Raw genomic sequence first — 27,421 nt, 5'->3', positions numbered from 1 at the left:
GGTTGTTGTGAATTTTTTTTTGAATGTTTATATTTTTAACTCTTGGTATGCTATGTGTTGTTCACGTAATCACAACTGTGTGTACTTTTTTGTCCTTTTGGTTGGTCGTGTGTGGCAAATTGTTGTGTGAGCAGGGTGCAATCATGACATGCAAAAAGAAAATGCAAACAGTTCATTTTCTTTGACTTACCCATTTTCTACCTTGACGATAGTATAAAACTGTATCCCATGTTTTTTTTGGATGTTACAACTCTTTATGCATTTGAATATATATGATGTATGAATTTGTTGTGTAATGTTTCGGTAAATTGGAGCTGGACTTAAAATTTTCTTTTTTTTCTCTTTTTTTTTCTTTTGCTTTGCCAGTGTATGTGATAATGCATATCACATTTTTTACCCATTTACATTTTTCCCATGTTTTCGGTCATTTTAATCGTTTTCTTCCCCCATTTTGTTGTTTTTTTATTTTCTTGTGCATTCCACGTTTTCCCCGCGTTCCCCCGTTAAATTTCGCACACTTTACGATATCAAAATATGACTTATTCACTTTTCCCATCGTTTAGCTTTTTGTCAATTTTTCAAGCGTCGATCCGATTTTTTGCATCTTCTTGTCGGCCATTAAAATGGCGTAGCGTCCCCTTCCCTTCGTTGTTTGGGCGCCAAACGCACTCATTGGTTCCCGCGCATCACCGCGTACCCGGATCTGATCGCTCATTTGCCGATTCATTTTTCCACCCCACTTCACTCTACTTGCTGCTCTCTGTCCGCTCGGTCGCTTTTTCTGCGGCTCCTGTTTTTGTTCTACGATGGCGATAATGAAGCATCGGTGCACGGCGTCTGGGGACGGCCGTTGCTCGCCGCAAAATCGTTAATAACCTCAACATGAGGTGAACGTTTCATTTTTTCATATATGTTTAAAAAATATTAATCAAGACCGTACTTCGTCGCAGCTGAAGATGAGTGCATTGATGATCCATCACCTGTTTGAATGATGGCGTCCGATGGCGGCACGCAGAGTGCACCTGAATCGTCCCCTTAATGTAACTACTTCTTCGAGGATCTACATACCATGAGGTGACGGCATGGATCCGCAATTACCTTGAAAGTATCCTGATTCCTTTTTTAAGCGTGTGACGAGCTCAACGTTGTCACCATGGTGATTACAGCCTGCACCATTTTCGTCTCAACGTACATCGGCCTGCAACGGACATTTTTTTTTTTATCAAAAGCCATCCCTCGATAACATCCCACCATATTCATAGCGAACTGTACGTCCTTCGTCCATTTCAATTTAAATATTCTACCACCCTCCGTGAGAACTCTACCTTTTTTTGATCGTTAACGAACTTAGCAACAAAACCCAGCTCCATTCATGAACTCTTAAGTCTGTATTCCTCACATCTGTTTTTTTTTATACTAAGTGAAATGTTCTGGTGATCACCACGCCTAGTGCCTATCTTCATGTCTGCTTTGAAGTAACGTTGAATAAAGAATGTATGGTAATTATTTTTGTGCTTCCTATCGTCAACTAACACACCACCCCCGGGTAAGTCTCTTTTAAATTTTTGTTCTTGGGCATTCAAGGCAGTCGTTGGTCTGAGGTTATGCGCGGCAGCGATGCTTCCACTTCCACGGCCTAAAATCGTGTTTTTTTTGGTTTTCGTATGATTTCACAAAATTTATCGCGCGCAACAAGACAACACCATTGAAATAGTTTTATAATTGATACACACATAAGACATATCATAAATTCAAAAGTAGAGTAGAAGGATCAACAGTTGGGGCCCATCCAAATTTTAGGGGGTTCCTTCATTGGTCAAAAAAGAATGGGCCCCGACTGTTGATCCTTCTATTCTGCTTTTGAATTTATGATATGTCTTATGTGTGTATTGATTATTGAACTATTCCAATGGTGTAGTTACTAAGTAGAATCACATTCTAAACTACTGGGCTTATATTTTTTTCTTTTTAGTTTTTTTCGTTTTTACACAATCTGTTTTTTTTTTTTTTTTTAATAATTACTTCCTTTTATAAATATGCCTGATCATCTTAAAAGTCTAAGGAACTGTAAAACTCTTCTGCTTCTTTGGCCCTTAAAAGTGTGGGGACTTTTTTTTATTAATGCATCAATGTTGTTGCAAAAATGTAGTTGGGCATGTTTTTCTTTGCCTCATTTTTTCTATTAATGCATAAATACTGTCTGTTCTTGAAGGCAAAGACAAGCACTCTGGATAGATTCCATTTTAAAAAGGGGTGGTAGGTTGAGAATGAGCACTTTCCGCTCACACTTGCTATCTCTGTCTTTTTCGATGTTACTTTAGAAGAATAGTTAAACACATTATTTTACACCTTTTACTTCCAGCTTACTCCCTATTTTGATAAAATCAGAGCAGACCTGATGCATGCGCAAATTGGCAGAAGGTCTCGGCTAAGGAAAATACAGTACATACTTTGATGGCAATCAAGCGAATAAACAAATTTTATATTAATTAGTGACATAATGTGTAAATAAGTTACAATTGTAGACAATAACCACTGTCTCTATTATTATATTTGGTCTTTTATAAAATACTATATTTTTTTTCCTTTTTGTAAAACAGGCCCTGAATATGGGACCACTGAAGCTGCATGGAAAGCTGGTCTTGTGGAGGCTGATCGGCAGTGTGACATGCATCTTAGAGTGAAAGAGCGCCTCTATAATGATGTCATTAGCCAAATCAAACAGTGGCAGAAAGAAAACTATCATAAATCAATGATGACTTTGAAAGAAAGAAAAGAAATGGATGATGCTTTCAAAAAGGTATTATATAATGGGCTGTCCATGAATGATGTCATACTTTTCAACTAATTTGAACCTCGTGCGCCCCCCCCCCCCCACTCCCTCTGTCAAAAGTATCATACTTCACCTTACCTCTCCTCTACTACTGCTGTTGCATGTCACAAACTTTTTCATAAATATATAGATAACACAATTCTCCAAAGTATTTGATTTGTCATTGTGAAATAAATGTGTGCTTTTAAAACTAAAGCTGGTTAAGTACTCAAAATTGACCTTTTTCGGTATAACAAAATTTTATCAGTGATCAACATGTACCCAATAAAAAAGCAATTTCCCCCAAATACAGGGTGTCTCAAATAATCTACTCACTGTTTGAGTGATGAGAAAGATTTTATCTATGAACATGGAGTGAAATGAAATAGTTTCAAATACAAAAAGCAAATGTGATTGAAGAACGACGTTTGCAAATGTTCAAATTGATAGCCGTTATTGTCTATACAACGCTGATAATTTGCACTAAGGGATTTACAAATATCACAAAACAAACCATTAGAAATATCGCAAATATCCTATTTCATTGCATCAATTGCTCTTAATTTGGTGCGATAAACTTTGTCTTTGCGATATCTCGACAAAAAGAAGTTCATCTGCTTCAAATTTATCTCTGATGCAAACAATGGTCCGGCACATTGGTGACGGTTTGCAAATTTGCTTCCAAATCATTTTTGCATTTCAATGCTGTTTTGGGTCTTCCAACAACATTTCAGGACAAACTTCCTCTTTTCTGAACTAAGTTGATTTCCTGCCATGCTGTGATTATTTAATTGCACCTCCAATACAAAAAAGGCAGCATGCTAGCAACAATTAAAGTGTGAGTACAGTGTTTTGAAATATCCTGTTTTTCTTTCCATTTACAACATTGAGAAAATAACTTTTTACCTGATAACTGCTGTTAGAATCATCAAGAATACATACTTATTAATCTTTTTAATGTTCTAAACATAACTTTTAGAGCTATAATTGCATTTATTCAATGTTTTTACTTAATCTGTTGATTGCAAAGTCTGAATTTCATTGTTATATTTTGTGTTATGTTTAAATTGTTAAGTATAAATCAACAAGTAATGTTTATATTTCAGGCTCAAAAACCATGGGCAAAGTTACTACAAAAGGTTAATAAATGCAAATCTGAGTACCATGCAGCATGTAAGAATGAACGTTCTGCAATTAATCAAGAAAGGAATGCATCTAGTGACACATCCCTTTCACCCGATCAAGTTAGTAATTTTGTTTTATTTTGTAGACTGTTTTAGTTGGACATATGTAGAGGTTATTTTAGAAAGAAATTTTTTCTATTTAGGGATTTTGTCAAAAATTCCTAAACGTCCCTCCTCCGAACTCTGAAAATAGCATTTAGTCTTTTGCTTTTTGTGATCTAATTAAATTGAAAACAAAAATTTTAAAAATAAGTTTTTTCATTTCTAAGTAATTTTAATACTGGTGTATTTATTTATTTACTCATTTATTTTCTATATAATGTTATCTATTTCTTTCTTTTTCTCCATAAATCCTGACCAAATGAAAATACAATTTTTTAAAAATATTCAGCTGAATTGATTAAATTGAATTTTTAAATGAACTTGGTTATGGGTTTGAGCTTGATTTTTTTTTTTTCTCATTTAAATCCCACAAAGATTGTTTTTAGTGATTTAATCTAGCATGAATTTTTGAAAAACGTTTGTTTAATAAATATATAGTTTTTCAAATATATAGTTTTTCATTTATTTTCAGAATTTATTTCTTTTGTTCATTATGTATTTAGAATATTTGTACTTTAATCTTGAAGGTTTTTTAACAGGTTAAAAAACTACAAGATCGAGTTTCCAAATGTAAAGATGAGGTGCAAAAAACAAAAGAAAGATATGAACAAGCACTGAGAGAAATAAATGATTACAATGCTAAATATATGGAGGATATGACAGTTGTTTTTGACAAATGTCAAGAATTTGAAGAAAAGCGTTTGGACTTTTTCAAAGAAATGCTTTTTGGAATATGTACTTGTCTTAATATATCCACAGATCCAGAGTGAGTGTTTTGCATATTACATTTTTGGAACTGGAAAATGTTGCAAAATATTTTTAATACTGCTAATAATATTTTTATGCCTTTTTCAAGCTAATCCTTTTATCTTTATCAACGTTGATTTCACCTAAAGATTAATGTATGTCACTCTGATATTGCTTTCAACCATTCATTACTTGTCATTAATAATGATTATAGATACAATTAAAACATGATGACAAAGAAAAGGTACAGCTGATTTCTATATTCTCAAAAGACTTATTTTGAATTAATCTGGATGCAAGGCAGGAATCTATTGTGCAAAGGAAAGCAGATTAATTGAGTTGATATATTTGGCTTTGAAGTAAACACATCATTTGCTTCATTATATTGTTTATACTTTTTCTGCACTAAAAACAAATATAAAATTTTCAAAACTATTTGCTATTTTTTCACTACACAGAAATAATTTTCTCTGAATGCAAAATTTTCTTTCTCAATAACAGTTTCATTGTTCTGAAAAATTGATTTTGCTGAAGTTCTCTTTTTGCATTCAAAATTTAATTTGGAATTGCTTCTAAAGTTATAATATAAGTTAACATGACTTGAATGTATGTAAAAATGAGTAGTTGTAAGAAATTCTGTGATGTTTCATAACCCTCTTTTTAGGCTTCCACAAATATATGAAGAGTACAGGCATTCTATACAAAATGCTGATTCAAGCAAAGATCTGAAATGGTGGTCTAATAATCATGGTGTTGGAATGGCTATGAATTGGCCTATATTTGAGGTAATGTCTAAAATAATTTTTCTGAATTTGGTAAATAACTTTAACTTTTAATATAAAATCTTATTACATTGCTTTCTTGAGACATTGTTTTTACATATCTGATAGTAGATAGTACAGCAGAACTTGGTTACATGTGTGGTACAGTACAACCTTGTTTATCCAAACTAACTTAGACCAAACGCAATCTGGATAATCTGTTCAATATCGGTACTGATCAAAAAAAAAAAAAAACATTAAATAATTTTTATATAAATAAATGGCAGACTTGCCATTTATTTATGTAAAAATTATTTTTTTTAGCAGGACTACACAAAATTATTTACATGCCATTGAAAAATATATACATAATTTATCCTATCATTTCTTCATAACAAATTGCTTCACTGTTTTCTATTTCAAACATCACTTGCATCTGAATAAAGCAGGGTTACTCTAAAGCTCGATAATTAATAGACAATCAAAATTAATAAAAAGCGAATGTTTAGCAGGCCTAAAATTACTTTTTGCTGTCATAATTCAAACTATTATCCATTTGAATATAAAGTTTAAAGCAAAAAATCTTCAAATTTGATTTGGAGAACCGGATTGCACTTCATGAATAATTATTTAGTAAAATATCTGGGAGTTAGAGGCAAAAATCAAAATGAATTTTTATGCATTCTATCATTTTTAACATATATCATTTTTAAAATTCAGTATTTTGAAGCTAAGAACTTTTCTAAGTGAAAGTGATATTTTTTTTCTAATGTTTAAAAAAAAATCAATAAAAAAGTAAAAGCCTGTTTTTTTTTTTCAAATATAATATTTGAAAATAAATTATTTAGGTTTTATAAATTGTAACATAAAACTAAAATTAGAGCATTGGTATTGATTGTTGCTTCTGAGAAATAGTTAGGTTTCTGGATATCTCTTGTATGCAACTTTTAATCTTGCTTATATTAGATCTTTAAAATCTTTAATTATGAATAGGAAGGTTTTTCAAATTTAGAACTTCTTTCTGGCATTTTTTATTACAAAGAAATAAAAGGGGTTGAATAGCTCTGTATTTTATATTAAAATGAGTTATGATGTTGCGTATTTTTTGCTGTTGAGGCAGCTGAATATTATTCTAAAACAGTAACAGTTCAGATATAGTTGCTTAAGCCTGCACTGCATGAATATTATCTGTAAGATTTCCAAGGAACTACAAATCATTTGCTCAGGGCTATTTTAAACTACAAATTAACATATAAGTTGAAATGCAGTCGACTATAATTGTCATGTACTCATGCAACTTCTATGTATGCTTGTACAACTTTGCTAATTTAAATTGCTTGCAATGTAGTGACTGAAATGCTGCAAACTATAGTTTTTACATATTCATGTCACTTCTATATATGCTTGTACAATTATGCAAATTTAAATTTCTTAAAATATAAGTGATTTTTAAATGCATTTCTTATGCCTTTCTAAGGCAAAAAAAAAAAAAAAAAAGCAGCTGTTTTGTATTTAAGTCAGTGGTTGGAAAAACTACATTTTTTTTGTAGTTAACTACAACTACTTTTTTTTTAATGTAGCAACTGCAAACTACTTTTGAAATGTAGTCACTACTTTGCTACTTTTCAAAAGATAAGTAAATCAAGAGCATACGCACTAGGGTGTCCCAGAAAAAATTAAAGATTTTTCAAATCGCATACCCTTGTATATTTTGCTATTACGTCAAAATAATTGTGAAAAAAAGTTTCATATAACTTGAACAATGGCAGCCCATGCCGACTTGTGCCTAAAAGTGTAAACCAGCACACTAGGCCAAACGGGGGTGGGGGGGGGGGGGGAGGGACTTTAAAAAATTCAGAATTTCTGTTGGTAAAACTTTGCCCTCTTATACCCCACACGTACCACAAAAATATTTTCTCAAATTAAAAAACACTTAAATATCCCACCCTTGGCCTAAAAATTATAAATTTCTTCAAAAAATTGATCTTTTTTTCCATTTATCTTTTAAAAAATGACATATAAATTTAAATAACATACAAAGTTCAAAAATAATTAGCAGACACATTTTCAAATCATTTGAAAATGAATAAAAAATGTATTTAAAATGAAAAATTGAACTTAACCTTGAGAAAATCCATGTCTTTGCGTACTATGTTGACATATTGCAGGAGAGCAAACATGTCTACTTAACGCTAATTACCTACTTTATTGATTTTTCAGCTCAATAATTTCGTAAAATTTACCATACTTTTTTGAAAATATGTGTCCAAAAAAATAGATTTTTTTAGGAAAATTATAAGTTTTAACCAAGTGTGGGATATATGAATGTTTTTTTAATTGGAGTAAATATTTTTGTGGTGCATGTGGGGTATAGGGGGCAACGTTTTATCAACATAAATTTCGCTTTTCTGAAAAGTTTTTTAAAAATTATTTTAGCCTTGCATTACAAGTACTAATTCTAACTTTCAGAACGGCACTGGTTGCCGTTGTTAAAATTATATGAAACTTTTTTACAACTGTTGTGATGTAAAAGGAAAAATATAAGAGGGTGTGCTACTTGAAAAACCAACTTTCGATTTTTTGGGGACACGGACCACATCCTAATACACACACCGTAAGAGGAATGAAGAAAAAAGGTTTAGATTGATAAATTAGCTCAACTGAACATGGAATATTACTAAGAATTATCTATTAGTTCTTTTTTCTTTTTCCCCAAAAATGTCAGTTATCACACTCATATAACACTGTAATGCTCTTATTCATTGTTAGCCTGTCAGAGCAATTCAATATCATTCTCTTCTATAACATTACAATAACTTCATTATTTGAACTTACAAATTGATGTTGAAGAAGCGTTGTTACTAAACTTTCCGAATATTTACTCCATGTAGTGAATTTTCTTGAACGTAACTGAACTGCAGACTGTCAAGAGGGCAAATATGATGGAAGCAATCCTTGTTTTAGACGCTTATTCTTGCTTCAGAGGCACGCAAAATGGAGTTAAAACTGCACATTTTGGGTAAAACAGCAGCACTTATCTGAAAAAGTAGAGCTGCTAGAGGAAAAACAATTTCACATTTTGAATCAGAACTCCAAACATATCTTAAACCAGTGCTCAAATTCTGGGCACCAAAGAAAAAACATTATTTTGTTCCCCTGTGTATCTTTAAAACCAAGAATGTTCATCCACGGGCCCTTCTCAAAAGCCAGAAAAAACGAAGGAATTACTAAATTGGCAGTTATCGCTAATTCATATACTTTTTTTAAAGTCAAACTCTATTCAATACAAATATTGGAAAATATGAAAGCTACAATGGCAAACAAACTAATGATGTCAAACAGATGGAACGTATGGCGTCAAAATGATATGCCTGAGGTCAGCTCCTGTTTTTATGAGTCTTATTTCTCATTGCATCTACTGATGTTCTGTAAAATTTGGGCCAGTCAAATTGGTTTGAACCTTGATTCTTTTTTTTTTTTTAAGTTTATTTAAAAGTAGTTACCAGAAATCGCTACCAACTACTTTTTTTTTTTTTTTTTTGTATTGATCTACTCACTACACTACTTTTTTTAAAAAGTAATGTGCTACACTATAAACTACTAAAAAATGTAGCTGCTACAGTAGTATTGTACTTGTAGCGTGCTACTTCCAACCACTGATTTAAGTTTTAGTTAAAAAAACTATTTTTTAAATCTTTATTCACTTACTTGTATCAGTATAATATTTCATTCAATTATTTCATTGATAACTTAATGTTAACTTTGTTTTTCCTTTAAATAATGCTGTTCTTACTATTACAGTATCAGCTAAAAATGTTCATTGGAAATTTCACCTAAATGTTCAAGTGCTTAATCGTGTCATTTTGCAATATGTGTTTTATTAATCTTCAAAATATTATTCTTATTTCTCAACCAAGAAAGAAACCATTTTCATCTTTAATTATAGAAAAAGTGATCTACAACTAATCTTAGCTATATTTTTCTTTTCTATGCTCGCTTTGCTGCGATGATTTTTACAGGATTATTCTGAAGAGTTTCGAGATATTGTAGGGAAAAACAAGAAAGCTCCGTTTCCTGAAAGTGGCATAATGCTTGTCAATCAGCACAGGATTGGCGAAGATCTTCCTGTAAATCTTATTTTATTTATACTGAATTCAATCCAATTTAGATTAATCTGCAATGCTAATAAACCTGCTGCTGCTGCATCTCTAGCTATGTATTCTTACCTTCTGCTAGCTCATATTTTCTTAACTAGTGCTGCTTTTTTTCCCACTCTCTGGGAGCGTTTTATTGGTGCTGCTTAATCTTTAACCCATTTCATGTAATTTTCATACCCTTGTACATAGGTGGTGGAGCAAAGTTCAGAACTCTAGTGTGCTTCTCTTGGGTATTTTTATTATTTCCATTTAATTGTCTACATAACCTTTATCCTCTGTTACTAATTTGATAACAAAGTGTAACTTAACTAGAAAATCTGTTGTGATTCTTGTTTTAAGTTTATTTGTATTAATTTTTTGCTGTGTGTTGTCTAGATCAGCGTTTCTTAAATTGTATTCCGCGGAACCCTAGGGTTCCACAAAGCTCTCTTAGGGTTCCATGAGACTTGCATGTTTTCATTCCACATCTTTCAAATTTGTCACTCAAAAAATCTATAGAAACGCTTTCCCGAAATTAAAAATAAATTTACTTTTTCCTTTGTACACTAATGTGAGCTTTATTTTCCCATCATTTTTATTAACCCATCAGGGTTAGCCGCTATAGGAATAATTTTATTTGTCACCTGAAATTGTGCCTTTAAGATACAACTTCAAAATTTTTCCAAGATCAGTCATAAAGCACCTCTTTCTCACTTTTAAACATTTCAATTTTGAAAAAAATCCAGAAGAAACCACTGACTCCCTAATATCACCAAAGATAGTTTAAAAGTGACTTCAATGTTGAAAATTTATGGAAGGACACTCGAAATTCCCTTTCCTGTGTCATTACCAAATATTGCCTAAAATTACAATTTTTGACGTAAATTTCAAATAGTACATTTGAAAATACTGGGAGAGTAGCTAGTATTAATACTAGCTACTCTCCCAGTATCTATGGCAGCAGTTGATAGCACAATTTTAACATTTAACGAGTAAGGACCAATTTAAGTCAACATAACATACAGCTAATTTATAAGTTTCTGATTTATAAATAACTTTAAAAATTGTTAAAAATGTTTCTTTCGACTATTAATTTTAAAATTTGTGATTAACTTTTTAAGAAGACTTGAAAATAAATCGTGTTGTATTTTAATTTAAAATTATTTATTTTTTGTGAAAAGTCAACATAATTTTAAAATATTCTCTAAGTATAAAGTTGATTAAAATACAGTTGAACCTTTTTATCTTGAACCTGCCTATCTCAAAAACCTCCGTATGTCACAATTTTTTTCAATTTCCTTGCATTTATAGCTTAATTTCAAAGTTTTCCCTATGTGTATCTCAAATAAATTTTCCCTAAAACCTCTATCATGTAGTCCTGTGAGTCTTGTAGGACATTAATCTCAGTGAAAACTATACATGGAGCAAGATTTCTAGGAATTCCATTCACTCAGAAACTGCAACTAAGGAGGTATTGTATTGGATCACAGTTTGTTAAAAAGCTCTGTGAGTTTTACTTTCAAATCATTGAGGACAGTTATTTTGCTCTCTGGGTTTATGCTGTTCTAATCTTTAAATGAGGAGAAAGTAAAAAAATTCAACTTTTTTAAAATGACAATCATTAAAAAATAATTTCCCCCTTGAAATATGCAAAAACCTATTCTATAATTTCTAAAATTAGTAAAACCTGTAATTACAATAAGTCTGAGTGAAATGTTCAAAACTGTAAATGTAAAAGAATGTGTTAACTGTTTATCTTTGTTTCAATTACTCAATCAAAACCTCTGTATCTCAAAATTTTCTCCTGTCCCATGAAATTTGAGATAGACAGGTTCGACTGTAAATCTTAATCAACGAAAAAAAATAATAAAAACTCTTACACTATATTTACTCCAGTTCATAAATACTTTCAATTATGAGCTTAGCAATTTTGAGCTGGTATTCAAATATCAGCTAAGAGAGTAAAATAGGAAACAACATAGTTAAATAATTATATCCAAGCATTTTTTTTCAATTTTGTCTATTCATCTGATATTTTTAATTTTCAATTAAAATTAAAGTAATCTTTTAGTTTCCTAAAACTTTTTTGAGGCATTTAGTATCAAAACCAACTCAACGCATGAAATTTCAAAAGTTTTTTTTTTTTTTCACAATTTGTTTTTTCTTTGTTTAACACCACAAAGTCTAACATCTTTGTTAAGGCCACAAAGTGATTTGGAATCAATCCCTGTCAAACAGGTTAAAAACCACTGCCAAAAACCAGTTTCACTTCAAAACTAGCTCAATTCATGTGGGCAACTGCATTTTACCATATCCCCAGCACTCTAAAAATGTGCGGTAACATCAGCAGCATTATTATAATAAATTGCCTAATCGAATCATATTTTTGATTATACATGCATGAAAGTAAGTTCCTTTCAAAACAGTTTAATTCAAATTATTTTTAAACGTAAATACTTCGACAACACTTAATATGCAAAGAAAAATAAAATCGTTTACAGAATTTTTTTTATAAGCAAAGTAAATCTTTTGGAAAAATTAAGTTGGCTGAGCATCAAAAATTTTTGTCTCTCTTGTAAAAATTGCTGATTTTGATATTAAACGTTTCATTTTTGAAACAAATTTGAAAATTGTAATTCATTAATTCTTGCAGTTGTTTAGAAGTAGTTTACATCTTTATTCAATTTTATTTTTTTGCATATTTGTCCGTTATGTTAGTTTTCTGCTTGGATGTTAAAAATTATTATATGGTTATTTAAAGTATTTTTAAATGTAAAATTCTCTGGTAAGTGTAACCATGTTCAATAGGGTGGAACGAAAATGACCTTAAATTTCTTTTTCAATTTTTTTGGTTTGCCATAGGGGGGAAAAGTTGTCATTTAAGTTTGAAAGGAAGCAGAAGAAATTTCATTGCTTTACTACAATATCTTTAGGTGCCGCAACAAGCTTAAAGCTTGATAATTACCGAAATTTCCATTTAACAATGAAATTCTTTTTTATGCTTTTCTACTGTATATAACGGAACAAAATGTGGCAGTGAATACATTTTTTAAGCATTACATTAGGAAAACAATACTAACTAAAAAATACAGTTTAAAAAAAATCATAATCTTTACTAATAATAAAGCTGAAAGTCTGTCTGGAGATCTAGATCTCTGTTTGGATCTGTGTGACGCGCATAGCGCCTAAACCGTTCGGCCAATTTTCATGAAATTTGGCGTAAAATTAGTTTGTAGCATGGAGGTTTGTACCTTGAAGCGATTTTTCGAAAATTCAATGTGATTCTTTTTCTATTCCAATTTTAATTACATTTACCCGAGCAAAATTATAAGATGGGCGAGTAAATTACCAAGCTGTTATAACGTGGAATCGTACCATGGGCAATCCAATTGGCGAGAAATTCATCTTACATTATTTGTAAATACACTAGCAAACCAAATGACCTTTTAATTTTTCTACAACAGACAAAGCCGTGCGGGTATCACTAGTATACTATAAAAGACATTAACAATTCCATTTTTACCATTCAAAGTATTCTTAATGATTGTAAATAAATGGTTAACTCTGTATGATGGTTGTGTCTACTTCTTTGACACATTAAAGTGTTTTTTTTTTCTGTACCAACTAACTCTTTCTTCCAAATAACTCTTGAGTCAATTTTTCGTCTCCTGCGACTGAACCATACTTTTTAAGAGCTGCTTACGGGTTACAAGTTTCACTTTGAGGGATTCACTAGACAAATGTTTTACCAAAGAGGGTTTGGTTATTTCATTTTCACCCCATGAGATCAAATCGATGTAATCTTTGGCAGCAAAAATTATTTGTTGAACTTTAAACGTCTTAACCCCGCCTCTACTTTGTGTTCTTGCATTCAATACACGTCGTAATCCAAGTTCTCTTACATTTCTACGCTCTTTGCATAACATAGCCAAATGGAGATTTTCTGTTGCATCAAAATACCCATTTCTTTATGTAACGTGGTCTATAATGTTCTTAAAATCATGAGAGAGATATCGTGAATGTAAGATACGTTCAAATAAATGTTTAGAGCCGTAAATACGAGAAGGTTTTAACTTGATGTTAAACCACACAGGAGCATATGCATTGCCCACTTGATCCGTACAGGAAATGGATCCTTTCTTGAAAATGTATGAATGAATAATGATTACTATTAATATATTTCAGTATTATTATTTGTTTTAAACAATTTTAGCGAAATGCCACGCCCATATAAAGGAAACTATACTTTACTACACTTTAACAACGTACTGAGTCAGAGTCTTGAGATTTTAAGTCGGATTTTTAGTTGCCACGTATAATCAAAATGTACAGTTTGAATATATAAGTCATCTGGAGTGGGGAAGTTTTCCCAGGTTCCTTGAAGATAAATCTAGTGAGCAAGTCCCACTTGATATAGTGAAACACATATCCAATACATATTTGTGATCGGTACTTATGTCCTGTATGTTCTCAAAAAGGTTATTTTCAATGGGTAAAGAAGTAACCACAGGAAGATTAAAACAGGTTTCCAGCTGTTGACCTATTCTGTCTTTAAATTCATTTGATTCTTTTGTTTTACCATCTGAGAATCCATTAGGCTTCTATTCCTGTTGTCTCAAAGAAGCTCTTGACCAAATGTAATCTATTCTGGAAACTAAAAAGTCATATATATTTCACTTACAGAAAGATCTTTTCCCGCCGCACTTTTTAGGCCGTGTGTAATAAAACAGTAGCATTTCATTACATCTTCATAAGTGGGTAGTAAAACTTCATTGAAATCGCTAGATGTTCTAAAAATAGGACATTCTGACATTTGTCTCGTCTGCACTTGTTTAGACTGAGCCATTGCAAATCACAACAATGAAGTGTTTTAGCAACTAACGAAATTTTACACTACTCACTAACTCAACTCGACAAAGAAATTGATACCTGATCTGAGCTTGACCCCACTCGCACAAATCACTGCTGATCAGTGCATTCGGCAAAAAGTGCGTTTTTGCGAAACTTACTTTGCTCTTGCGGCACCTCAAGACATAATCCGAACAACAAAAAAAAGTTATTGTGCGACCTGTTGAGCATAAAAATTGCTTTTTGACAGCATTAAAGCATAAAGATAAATTTGAATTTTTAAAAAAAAAATTTAAAATGTAGCAAAAATTGCAATTTTGCAAAACTTTATGGTCTTTGCGGCACCTCAAGACATGCTTCAATATTTTTCATATTTTTTTTACATCTTGTTTGCATGAAAAGGCAACTTTTCTGCACTAAGGCTAATTGAAAATCAAAAACTTTTTTTTTCGTTCCACCCTAATGTTCAACCCTTTATTTTTGAGCTATTTGATTTTCTAATTATTTATATCATTTCACAGGAATATAATCCAGACTTTCATAATATATCTAAAAAAGAAAAGAAAAATCAAAATGATGGCATAACGTTAACCAGTATTCAAAATAATCAAACAAAAAATGGGACTAAAGAGAAAGGGTTAACAAATAGAAATTCTGGTGTTACGTCGTAAGTATAATTTTAAGGGCATTATTTGTAGAGTTTAGTTTGTACAAATATCTAATTATAAAATAATTAATGAATTAGTAATATTTTACCTCATTGCAAAATGTGGGAAAAATACTTTTTAAAGCAAATTCACAGTATTTGCATTGATGTTTTATTTATTGCCAATATGTTTTAATTAATTTTTGTTGTTTAAAATTCATTCCCAAAATTTACATGTAATATGCTGGACCCGAGTAAGACTGTTCATTATACTTAGTATGAAGTTCATTTGGTACCCCCCTCCTCCCACTGTTGATTTGTACTAAAGTTATAAAATATTTAGATACTTACATATTATTTTAACCACACCAAATTTGTCACTCTTACAGTACATTTTATCATTTATACTGCATACAATGGAACCGCAATAACTCAACACCCCAAGGCAGCGTGGAAGCAGATTTCAATTTACTGAGGTTCCATAAGTTTAATTCCTAAAAAGTTTCTGTATCACTTACTTACTAATGCTTAAAATTCAGATTATGAAACTTAATTCCAGTAAACAAATTTTCTTTTCATTGCATTTTCTTTTTTTGAATAGTACATAATTAAAGTGACTAATGTTTTTTGAATACTTTTGAGGAACCAATCCATAGGTTTTTTGAAAAGAGATAAAAGCTTCTTGTCAGTCAGGTCTATTAAAGATAAAAAAGTCCTGCTCACCCTTGTTTGCAAAATATCATGCTGCCTTCTTTCTTTAAAGAATTCATCTGGGTACATTAATCCTACCCTTTTCCTAGCCTTTTAGAACTGCACTAACAGCACAGAGTGGTGGCTGACTTTCCTGCATAAAAGATGGAATTCTCTAAAAGAGCTTTCCACAAAAAGATTGACTGACCAAGAAACTGCAGTATAAAATTCTGAAAAAAAGGTCTATATGAAGGAATGATGGTAGCAAAAATTGGACTAGATCGTAGCAATTGGATGTTGACTTATAGGGTGTTCTTGCAAATGAGTCAAATTAGAGAGGTTTTCGCCTGTTGAAATTAGCATTGGCCCAATCATAAGAAAAACAAATGTCAAGTTACCTGAGTAGTCCAGTTATCCGCATGATGAGTTACCAAAGTTTCACTGTACATTATTATATGGGTAGTAACCATGTAATTAATACAAATAGCAGCATATGTTATAAATCATGCACTGTAGTATGAGACAAATATCAAAAGTATGTGTTAAATAACTTTGAAATTTAATAGTAGTGTAAATATAATGTTAAATCTTGAGTGGCTTTGAGATTTGCAAGAAAAATTAAAATTTTATAGGATAACTTTTTTTCCAGTTATAAAATTTATGTCTAGTTTTTATGCAGTGTGAAATTATTTAGATTCTTAAAGTTTTATCTAAAAACTTGGTGCCCAGGACCTGTATTTAAATGTTTCCCCTGCATTTAAATGAAAACTCTTATTAGTTTATAGTCAATGAACAATTTGAAAAAACAACATATTGTTTTGCAAATTTGCACACGTTCAGGAAGGACTCCTGATAAACATACTAAAAGTTCTCGGTAGTAGGGGAGCTTGCAGCGCCACCTAGGATTTTAGGTGTGCATTTTCAGTTTTCGTCTTATATCTCAAAATCAATTTACTTGCGAACAAAATTGTCATATAATGAATTAAAAAACATAAAGTTATGTTTAAAAAGTTTTATTATTTTTTGTTGTAGCTATAATAGTTTCAGAGTTATTAATTTTCGAAGTTTGTGAATTTTTGAAAAACTGACCATTTTTTCGGCCTTTTCTATTTTTGGAGCCTCCTCAGTGATTGATTTAATATGATTCTTTTCTCTTTTCAGTCTGTAGTAGTGAAGGTCATTATGGTGATTTGATTTCATGAAACTGGAAAGCAGGGGAGGGTACTTTAAGTCTCTGGTGGTAGGGAAGGAGCTTGCATGACCATCTTGAAATTTAAAGTGCGTGTTTTCAGTTTTTATCTTATATCTCAAAAACGATTTGCTTGCAACCAAAATTATATTTGATGAATTAAACGACGTAAAATTATCTTTAAAAAGCTTTTTTTACTTTTATTTTATCTATAATAGTTGACGAGAAATTAAATTTCAAAGTTAGTGAAATTTCGGAAAATTGACCATTTTTTTGCTCTTTTCTATTTTTGGAGCCCCCTCAAGGATTTATTTGTGATTCTATCATCTTTTATGTCCGAAGTAGTGCAGGTTATAAGAGGATTTTATTTCCTGAAGTTAGAAGGCAGGTGGGGGAGGAAGGACGCGAGTAATGCAGAAAGACAAAAATATGTGCAGGTGTTCTTTTCATTCTGATTTTTCCTTCCACCATAGTAAAGCAAATGAAGACCCAAAATGAGGACAAAAAATAAACGTTTAGTTATAAAAGTTGGTACACATGTACAAGTTGGTTTCCTAACGAACATACTAAAAGTCGCCAGTGAATGTAGGATTTTGATGGGAGCCCATTCCACTATCTTGGAATTCCGTTTTTTCAGCTTTCTTATATCTCACAATCTCTATTCTTGAGCAAAATCATCAATTGTTAAATTAAATAGCATACAAAATTTCCTTTAAAAATGTGTTTTTGTTATAACTGTAATAGGTGCAGAGACAATGTGTTTACAAATTAGTGAGATTTTGAAAACTATCTACTTATTTCCTTTTTTTCATTTTTGGGATTCTGCAAAGTACATATTAATCAATTGTTGTTAAATAAATGGACTCTTATGTCATTTATGTCAACTAAGACCCAAAAAGACCTTAACGCATGTAAAAAATAAACGTGTACCCTTGTGCGGTAAGGATAAAGGATAAAATTAATGATAAAAAATTCAAACATGCAAAAAGGGCATCTTTTTTCTCGGATTGTTAGGCCGTGTTATTTGGTGATAAGCCGTTAAGGTCATTTTTTTAAAAAAAATCCCGGCAGTTTTTGCAAGCAATGCTACAGTTTACACTTAATTTTCTACAGCCACAGTGCTACGTCTTTTCGTTATGAACGAAATATTCAGAGACAATGGAGTAAGGAGCTTCCCTACTTCAGACTGAAAAGAGAAAAGAATCACATTAAATCAATCACTGAGGAGGCTCCAGAAATAGAAAAGGCCCAAAAAATGGTCAGTTTTTCAAAAATTCACAAACTTTGAAAATTAGTAACTCGGAAACTATTATAACTACAACAAAAAATAAAAAAAAAAACTTTTAAAAAATAACTTTACATTCTTTAATTCATTAAATGACAATTTTGTTCGCAAGTATATAGTTTTTGAGATATAAGACGAAAGCTGAAAACACATACCTAAAATCCTAGGTGGCCCTGCGAGCCCCTACCACCGGGGACTTTTAGTATGTTCATCAGGAGCCCTTCCTTCATGTGTGTGCAAATTTGCAAAACTACATGTTTTTTTTTTTTTTTTTTTTTTTGTTTTTGTTTTTTCAAATTGTTTATTGACTAGACTAATAAGAGTTTTCATATTTACATAATATCTTAATGGGCTTTAAAAACATTTGTATGTTCTGTAAAAACTTTGTGAGCATTGGGGAGTTTAGGTTGTCATATTTTACTATTTATCAAACTGTTGCTGTTTAATTATTTATGAAATTCTACTGTTATTGTGGTTCTCAAAAGAGAAACTTATTGGTACTAAGACAAAGCATACCTACATGTATGAAAAGTGAATTTTGTTTGTCTATCTAGCAACTGTCACTCTTTTTTTTTTTTTGCTGGATCTGCTGGAAATTTTAAATTTTTCCTTTATACTGGGGTATAGTTATAAAACCGCTTTTTCCCAACATGTTAGATAGTACAAGTTTTCCCAGTATGCTGATCTTCCTCACTTTTTTTTTTCAGTATACTGATTCATGCAGGTGAATATATTATGTGTATATATTTTGTAAGAATTAAAGTTTAACTGCAGTTCTCCTGTTGTAGCAATGGCCGGCAAGATTCAAATCCATTTGACGATGACCAAGAAGAGTGGGATGATGGGTCAAATGAAGCTTTAGTGGATAATGGTGAACCTGGTGTTCCTGTACGAGCTTTGTATGATTATGAAGGTGCTGAAGCGGATGAACTATCTTTTAAAACAGGTTTGTTTCTTGTTTAATGATAAAAATCAACTTTATGAAAACTTTACCACAGCTAGACTGTTTTTTTAATCACTATTAATTTTTAATCATATTTGCTAGCATATTTTCTTTGATTTTATAAAAGTATTCTTGTGATTACATAACTTATACAGATCATTTTAAGTTTAAAATTGTAAATTGTACTTTTGTAACTAACTGATTACTAATTTCTAAAAATTATTTAGTTATGCATTGTAAGGATATTGTATAGCTATAGTCAGAGGGGGAAGGGAACTGAACCTCCATAGATTAAAACATGTTTACTTGATCTGACACTTGTTGCATTTCCAAACTGAAATTTCTATTTCCAAAACATGTTTTCCTTTTTCCTCATTTATTTGAGCCCTATTTTCAATCTTTCTCAATTTCACCATAGTCTACAAACTAAAAAAAGATGCTAAAAAGAAGAGAAGATTAAAATATTAGGAAGTGTTGTTAATCACTAAATATTATTGACACTCTTAAAAATACTTATAAGTTGGGTTGAATATCATAGACTTGCATCCATGGATGTTATCTGTTGTCTTATATTCTCTGAAATAAGGCTGGTGGTGTTGGACTGGTCCACTCTTTTGTGTTTTCACTTTTTTCTTCATTTAGTCTTTTAGTCTGCTTGATGTATCATACAAGATGTTTGCAATTGGGAAATTTAAAATTTAGTTTATCACACTGGTGCTGTGTCAAAGCCATAGTTTTCTACGCAGGATCTAACAATTTCTATTGAGGCAATAATAAAATAAAGAACAACTTAGCTCTTCCATCTATTATGTTTTGAGCTTCAATCAACATCGAAAAATTTTTGAAAATGGGATATTTGTGGAATGAAGAGGTTCAAAGATCTTCACAGATTGGCTGAATTTTTTCTGACACAAGGGTACATCCAACATACACGTTTACTCTAATTTTTACACAAAAGGTAATTTTTAACTAAACATTTTTAAGCTCACTTACTACAAGAGAAATTGTCAACATAAATTTCATAAATTCCTTATTTACATATAGCGCTAATAAAGTTGCATGGTTAAATTCCGTTAATGCTTGGGAATGTAAAATTAATAAAAGTCAATGTATGTGTCTATCTATGTCATTGCTACTTCTGGTGAACGACAGAAAACTGAGCATTGAACCAGGCATCCATAGATTCGCAATTTTCCTGACTACATGTTTAGGTGTTATAATTGTGCAACTTTAATTAGCAAGATGCTAATTAGTGATGCATGGACAGGAAAGCAGGCACGCAAAGCAAATGTTTATAGAGTGTTGTTAATGAAGCTCGTTTTTCGAAGCGATAGAAAAAATTACTTTTCGAATGGCTTGAAGCGCGTTTCTTGATCCTTTGATTTTTTTATTCTTTTATTCTAAAGGAATGAAATTTACGTCCCAAAACAACAATTTAAATTCTTTCCCTAGCTTGAGCTATCTCAGGGAGAAAATACAGGGCGAAGCCCCAAACGTATACTAGCAGTACTTCCAGGAAATGGCATCTGCAGCAGATAGCGGCAAGAAAGCGATGAAGTCCCTGAAGTACACCACCAAAGGTGGTGTACAACAACCCGCCGCAGGCAGCAAAGTCTAGCTGGGCGCCTAAGGCGGCTAGTGCAGTTATACATGTTGCAAGTTAACATCAACAAACGTCAAAAGTTAGTTTTTGAATGCTGCTTCATTTTTGAGTATCTTTTACAGCTTCTAACGAGTTGCTTTGAAAAGCAGTATCATTAAAGAAAATTTTAAGTTTACTAAATATTAGTGATGTGTTTGGAAAAAAGTGGCAGATTCTAAATAGTTCCTTATCTAAACATGATGCTCCCTATATTCTTTTTTTGAGGAGAACTGAGTGATGAACAACATGCAATCTAAATCAAGTCACCAACTCTAAATGTGTTTCCCAGTTAATGCATTTTTCTCCAAAATGCACTTTTTTTGCGCCATTTCTCGGCAGGTGACTTAATCTTGACATCACAAAAAGTGGAATATGATACTAAGAAGATAATTTTAATCACTAATGCTATTTTCTGGTAAGCATAATAAATAACAATCGAGCTTGTTTAATGGAATAGCCAATTTGCCACGAAAATAATTCTAATAAGCAGTATATTCCATAATCTGGGATCAAAATGACAAATTACAATGATTTGTTACATTTAAAATTTCCTATATTAGTGCGATCTTCTTTTTTTCAACATTTCAATAAGGGAGCTCGATTGTACTGACACTAGTAGAAAGAATTATTTTAAGTAATTAATATTTGCACAATCTTCCCCGTAACTAAACTGTAAATCAATGAAGAATAAAATACTTAGGCTTACTAAAAATTGTCATTATATTACAGTAAAAAAATTAGAAAAGCCAAATTTTGATGAAAAAGGTGGTATGCATATATTTTTGGCTTAGCATGTAAATTATTAGGAATGAAAAATGCACAAAAGCCCTTGTTGCAAATCAACTTTTAGTTGATTTCAAATTTAAAGAAAAATCTTTATATTGTGTAATTTGTATAATAACTATGTATCATATGAATAATACATAGCTTATGTATTTCATGGCTATGCCTTGCTTAGAAGTGATATATTTATATTAATTTTAGGAGAAGTGTTCGAGAAGTTAGAGGATGAAGATGAACAAGGATGGTGCAAAGGTCGAAGAGATGGCCGAGTTGGGTTATATCCTGCAAATTATGTGGAACTTGTCAATAATTAGGACTCTTAAATGTTTCCACATGATCCTTCCATGAAATCTGAACTTTTATATTTTTAAAGTTTTTGTGGAATTTTGAAAGTAGTTCAAGTGCCATCTCATCAGATAAGTAACAAAAGTGATAATTCATGGTAAAATTTTATCGAAATCATGTAATACCAATTTTATCAGCTATTTAAATACTTGAAGTGTTTCTCCATTCTGTCTTTTAAAAATTTGTTATTTTTTAGTTACAAATGAAATCATTCATATTCTGATTTATATTTGTTTTGCTGGAAGAAATTGATAGATCTTGTAAGTTTTATAGATTTCACCTATTAACATGTTCTTTGCATACAATTGAAAATCTGTCAGCAAATGTTCAAATGTCATCAGTTTTTTCTACATTTTTGTAACATTTTTTATTGGTTGCAGCTTACAATATGAAATGCAGGTTGTAAAATGTTAATACTAGCTTTATATTGTTTTTCTTAATTTTTTTAAAGCTAGAAATATTTTAAAATGTATTCTTTATTTGTTTAAAGATTATCTTTTTTGAAATTGCCTTGATCTTTTATATAATATATATCAATCATGATTTTGAAACATGGTTTGTGAATTGTTAAAATTTATATGCATTGATTTCAAAACATTTGTTTCATTAGAAATTGAAATATTGAACAAAAAAAAATACTGGAAAATTACCTCTAAAGTATTATATTGAGCTTATATACATTCTTTATATTAGAAGCACTTTTAATTTTACTGATGCTTAATGTGCATGGGAGTTCGTTAGAGCTTCATTCTTGTACCTCTTTTCCGTTTTATGCTTTTTTTTTTTTTTGCAGTTGATGGAATCTACTTTATTTATTTCCTTGGGGGAAATGCCCAAACACAATAGGGATCTTGCTTTTTAGATAGAAATTAAGCCCTGATGCTAGTGTTAATTTCAGTAAAACTCGAATGGCTTTAAAAGTTGTAGATGCTAATTCATATGAGCATTTGAAATGTAAAAACAAAACGATATTCATATAGCAGCAATTAGGGTTTTCTCACATTTCAAAATTGACTTTGGAATTCTATGCTGCATAAATAGATTTTATTAAATTTTTAAAACATGGATGGGTTGCAAAGCGGTTATTTTGCTGCTAAACAAGAGTTAGAACCTGTTTAATGAAGTGGTTATCTAATGCATTTTTATATTTTCCTTGAGATCTTATTTTTTGAATTTTTTCCCTCCTCAAAAGATGCTTTTATGATTCATTGCTGTTGAAGGTGAAATATGAAAAATCACAGAGCCACTGAATCTGATTTTACCTTATAGTGAAGTGAGAAAATGTGTTTGCATGTTGCCATTCACTCTATAATGTTGCCAAACAAAGCTTTTGTCATCAATTAAAATGTTTTCCGAAAAGGTTATCTGAATATTAATAACATTCCAATCAGAGTAAACTGTTTAAAAAAAAATAGTATTTGATATTATAATAACTTTAAAGACTTTTTTTTATAAATTGATCTATTTAAAGACACTAGTCATTCTAATAAGGAATCATGATGCTGTTCATGCCTAAAGAATTCACTATTAAGATAAAAATTAAGTTTTTAAAACTAATTGAAATTGTAATAAGAATGCTGTTTGCTTATTAGAGTTTTGTATATGGATATTTTAGGGGATTTCAAAAAAGTGTATTATAAAAGTTTCAGGTATTATATCTCGTAAAATATTACTGAATCCTAATTTTAAGCAAATGCCTTGATTTGGAAATGAAGTTTGTTTCCAACAAATGTACATTATTTCAACATATTTTTTAAATATATACAGTGCTAACTACCATATCTGAAACAAAAAGAGCTAAGCTGAATGAAAGAATCTTTAGACAGTTTTTAACATCAATTTGTATAGGAAAACGATAGGTTTCAAACACATTTGTTCCCTTGCACATATGCTTAGATAAGCACGTTAAGTTTTTTTACTACTCACTCATCGGTGCTTCTGATATGTTATGTGCTTTTTCTTTGAAATGTTATTCCTGTTTTGTATGTGGAGTTCATTTATTGATTTTTTTTTTTTTTTTTTTTTTTTTGCTAACTGATGTGAGAACAAGAAATGGAAGGTTGTTCAGTCTGATTTGTTCTGGAATGTTTGGCAGTTTATTTCATTTTTATATGAATAGATTTTATCTCCCTGTTGAAAACTGACTTATGAGTGAAGGGAGCTACTTTTGCTATCAAACAATATTTTTTTTCTGTTGGCCTAATATTACAGATATATGTATTTTTTCATACATATATTTTCATATTTTTATGTCCTAGGTTCAGATATGGGAAGTTGCACTGTCTTAGTTTTAAAAAAAAAGTGTAAATATTGTTTGATCTTGTGCAATATTTCGTATGTTTTTTTTTGTACATACTTAGCTTTGTTTAGTATATATTCCAGAATTTAAGCAGATTCCCTTATTTATTTATGTTGAAATTTTTATTACAATTAAACTATGTAGTTTAATTTGCAATACTTTTGTTCAAAATTTACAATTGCCACTTGGATTTTGATGTTACATAAATATTACAATTTAAGACTTTTTTCTTATTGAGAGAAATTTTATGCAGCTATGTTACTAGGTATCACACAGTAGAATATATCCTTTAATTGAAAAGTAGAATTATTTCAATGATTGAAATCAATCAAAATGTAACATAGATCATTGGATCTATAGTTAGGAGACAAAAATGCTATTCATCAGAGAGGAGAGAGAGAGAACTTCCTTCCTTATTCATCTACATACTAAATATTCTTTCATGTTTAGTTGATTGAGTAATTTTCAATTGGGCAGTTTTGTGTAAGATACTTTCTAAACTGATTTGTGATAAAAGGATTTGTTTTGCATCCTGAAATTAAAATCTGAGCCAAAATGTCCCACTTTTACCCCTGATAAAATGTTAACCCAACTTTTGTGGTGAAATTTAAAAGGGGTAAAGAATGCAAAATTAGTACTAAATTTTTTCTTGCCTGAAATTTTAGTATGTGCTACATGAAATGTTTCAATTCTACAGAATTTTTTGAGTTACAAAATTGAATATGTATAATATACAAAATAATAGCTTAATTTTTATACAAAAATGTTGCATTGTTCGATTACACTATAATTTTTAGCTTTTAATTTTAAATAATTCATGTTCTTAAATATTGATATACACAAATATTACAAGGAGGTACAATGAAGCATATTTTAATGAATATTGAACTGGCCATTAAAACATTAATTTACATTTAGAGAGTTGCACTAAATCCTATTTCTTTAAAGTAGTGCTTAAAACTATTGCAATTAAAATAAATTCAAATACCTTTTGGCCGTTAAATTAATTCTGTGAAACTTTCCACAGTTATTTACATCTAGGAATGCATTCCCCATCTGGGATCTACAATTTATTCAACATGGTCTGAAGTGATGCATTTCAGGAAAGGGTGGTCAGGGAATTATTGGTATTTTATGTTTCTTGTGACAATGCCAGCAGGTTAATGTAAAGAATCTCTTTATCTTTGTGATTGCACTGTAAATATTTAAAGCCATGTAAATATTCAATTTTAATCTATAGTGTCCATTTTTGTTCTGAATCTTTGTTGATGTACGAGAGTATGCTTTATCAATGTTATTGTTGTATGTATATTATATTTTTCTTTCTCATAGAATGCTTTTTATACCATTGTTCATAATAGAATGCTCTATTCTCTAAAGCACTGAATATTCTTCTATAAATCAATTCCAAGCTCAGTATTTTCATAAATTTAATTGGCTTTTTTTTTTGCTTTTGCACGCTTAATTAGAAAAAAAATATTTTTCTAATAGTTATATCTGAGTACATATCATTAATAATTAAATCTAAAGATGCACCTTTTATATTCTAAATTTCTTCTTTGTTTCTTTTTGCAGAAATAAGAAATAAAACAGATTAAATTTTTATTAAAATAGAACATAATCTTTGTTTTGAAATTTGATATTTTAATTTCATTTTTTATCAAACATAATCTAGCATTAAAAATGAAGAGAATTTGAACTCTGTCATGATGGAAAAAAATGAAGGCTGCCTGCCTTGTACATTGTTCTCTCCATTTAGATCAATTCTTTAAGACACTGGTGCCCAACCTATGGCCCATATGTTAAGAATAGAAAACTATGTTCTACAAACATTCCAAAACAACCTATAATATTCATTTTTGGTTGTTTAAAATAAATGCAATAAATTTTGTTCAACATATTCAGAAATTGAAGTTTTTAAAAAACAGATGCAAACGTTTGCATTAATAAAATCATTATCAAGTAATAATAACTCTTTGCTGGCAACTTTCTTTCCGGTTCTATGTTTTCCTGTAAATAATTAAAATTCATTTAAATTTCTATATGTTCAGGCTTGAGCTATTTATCTTAGCATGAAGCCCATGGGTAAAAAAAGGTTGGGGACCACTCCTTTCATGCATTGGGTGAATTAAATGTGTATAGAACTGTCAATGTTTATTGAAATGTAATTAATTATTGAATATGTGCTCAGATATTTAAATGTTTAGTTGGTGTTAAACAATTTCATCGCTCACAGTTTACCTGAAAGAAACTTTCTTATATTTTTCCACTTCATAAAACTTTCACACAATCTGGTTGTGTAGAGATAAGAGTAATATTTTAGAATTATTTATATATACATGCGAACTTTTACATTGTTGACCAATTTTTGCTTTTGTACAAATTTTTATGGCAGCTGCACCATAAAGTAGTTTAAATAAAGAAATGATATCTAGCTTTTGGAATTTCATGTTTTTGTAGATAACTTTGGAGTACAAATTTCAATTATTGATTCTGCATTGTCTAAATTTCAATTATTGATTCTGCATTGTCTTTACACAGTTAAGTACTGATTTAAATGCTCTCCATTTTCAGCAGTTAAAACCGTTTCTGATTTGTCTATGAACATAATGAATGCATTTCTTTTTTGAATAGCTAATCAAACTTAGCAGGTGTTAGTAGTCTAACAAGATGAATGGTTGAAGTGAAAAAACTTGTTCATTCTTTTTTTTTTTGCTTGGAAAATTGGGTCAGATGTGATTAATGTCTCTATGTCGTAAATCTTTTCTTCCTAAAAAGGACATTGTTCCAAAGAAATAATAGAAAAGAAATAATATTTGAGAGATCCATTACACTATATTTATTTACTACTAACAAAAATACCCGGCGTTGCCTTGGGTCAGTAATAATTATGAGAAACAATCGTTACTTGCATTTGTTTTCTGTTTTAACTGAAAGAATTCAAAACACATCTTTTTGATGTGATTAAAAATCGAGCTTCTTTACCCATAAAACTAAAATAGCAATAAG

The 27,421-nt window shown here is 30.6% G+C and overlaps 1 protein-coding gene across 2 annotated transcripts in view; it reads left to right on the top strand.

Moving 5' to 3' along the window:
* Nucleotides 1-26,846, top strand: part of LOC129219648 (protein kinase C and casein kinase substrate in neurons protein 1-like) — a 49,555-nt gene extending 22,709 nt beyond the window's left edge. The window contains exons 3-10 of one of the 2 annotated variants that reach the window (XM_054853918.1): nt 2,601-2,800; nt 3,919-4,056; nt 4,638-4,864; nt 5,510-5,630; nt 9,626-9,733; nt 15,112-15,257; nt 19,189-19,346; nt 21,970-26,846. In XM_054853918.1, coding sequence (XP_054709893.1) covers nt 2,601-2,800; nt 3,919-4,056; nt 4,638-4,864; nt 5,510-5,630; nt 9,626-9,733; nt 15,112-15,257; nt 19,189-19,346; nt 21,970-22,082 — 1,211 coding nt within the window. In that variant the 3' untranslated portion in view covers nt 22,083-26,846. The remainder of the gene's footprint in view (nt 1-2,600; nt 2,801-3,918; nt 4,057-4,637; nt 4,865-5,509; nt 5,631-9,625; nt 9,734-15,111; nt 15,258-19,188; nt 19,347-21,969) is intronic. The other variant, XM_054853919.1, reaches the window with a different exon arrangement.
* The last annotated feature ends 575 nt before the right edge of the window (nt 26,847-27,421 follow it).

The sequence above is a fragment of the Uloborus diversus genome, chromosome 4 (genome assembly GCF_026930045.1).
Source record: "Uloborus diversus isolate 005 chromosome 4, Udiv.v.3.1, whole genome shotgun sequence".
NCBI lineage: Eukaryota > Metazoa > Arthropoda > Arachnida > Araneae > Uloboridae > Uloborus > Uloborus diversus.
The sequence above is the reverse complement of the archived record's forward strand: the minus strand, read 5'-3'. Positions and strand labels throughout refer to the sequence as shown.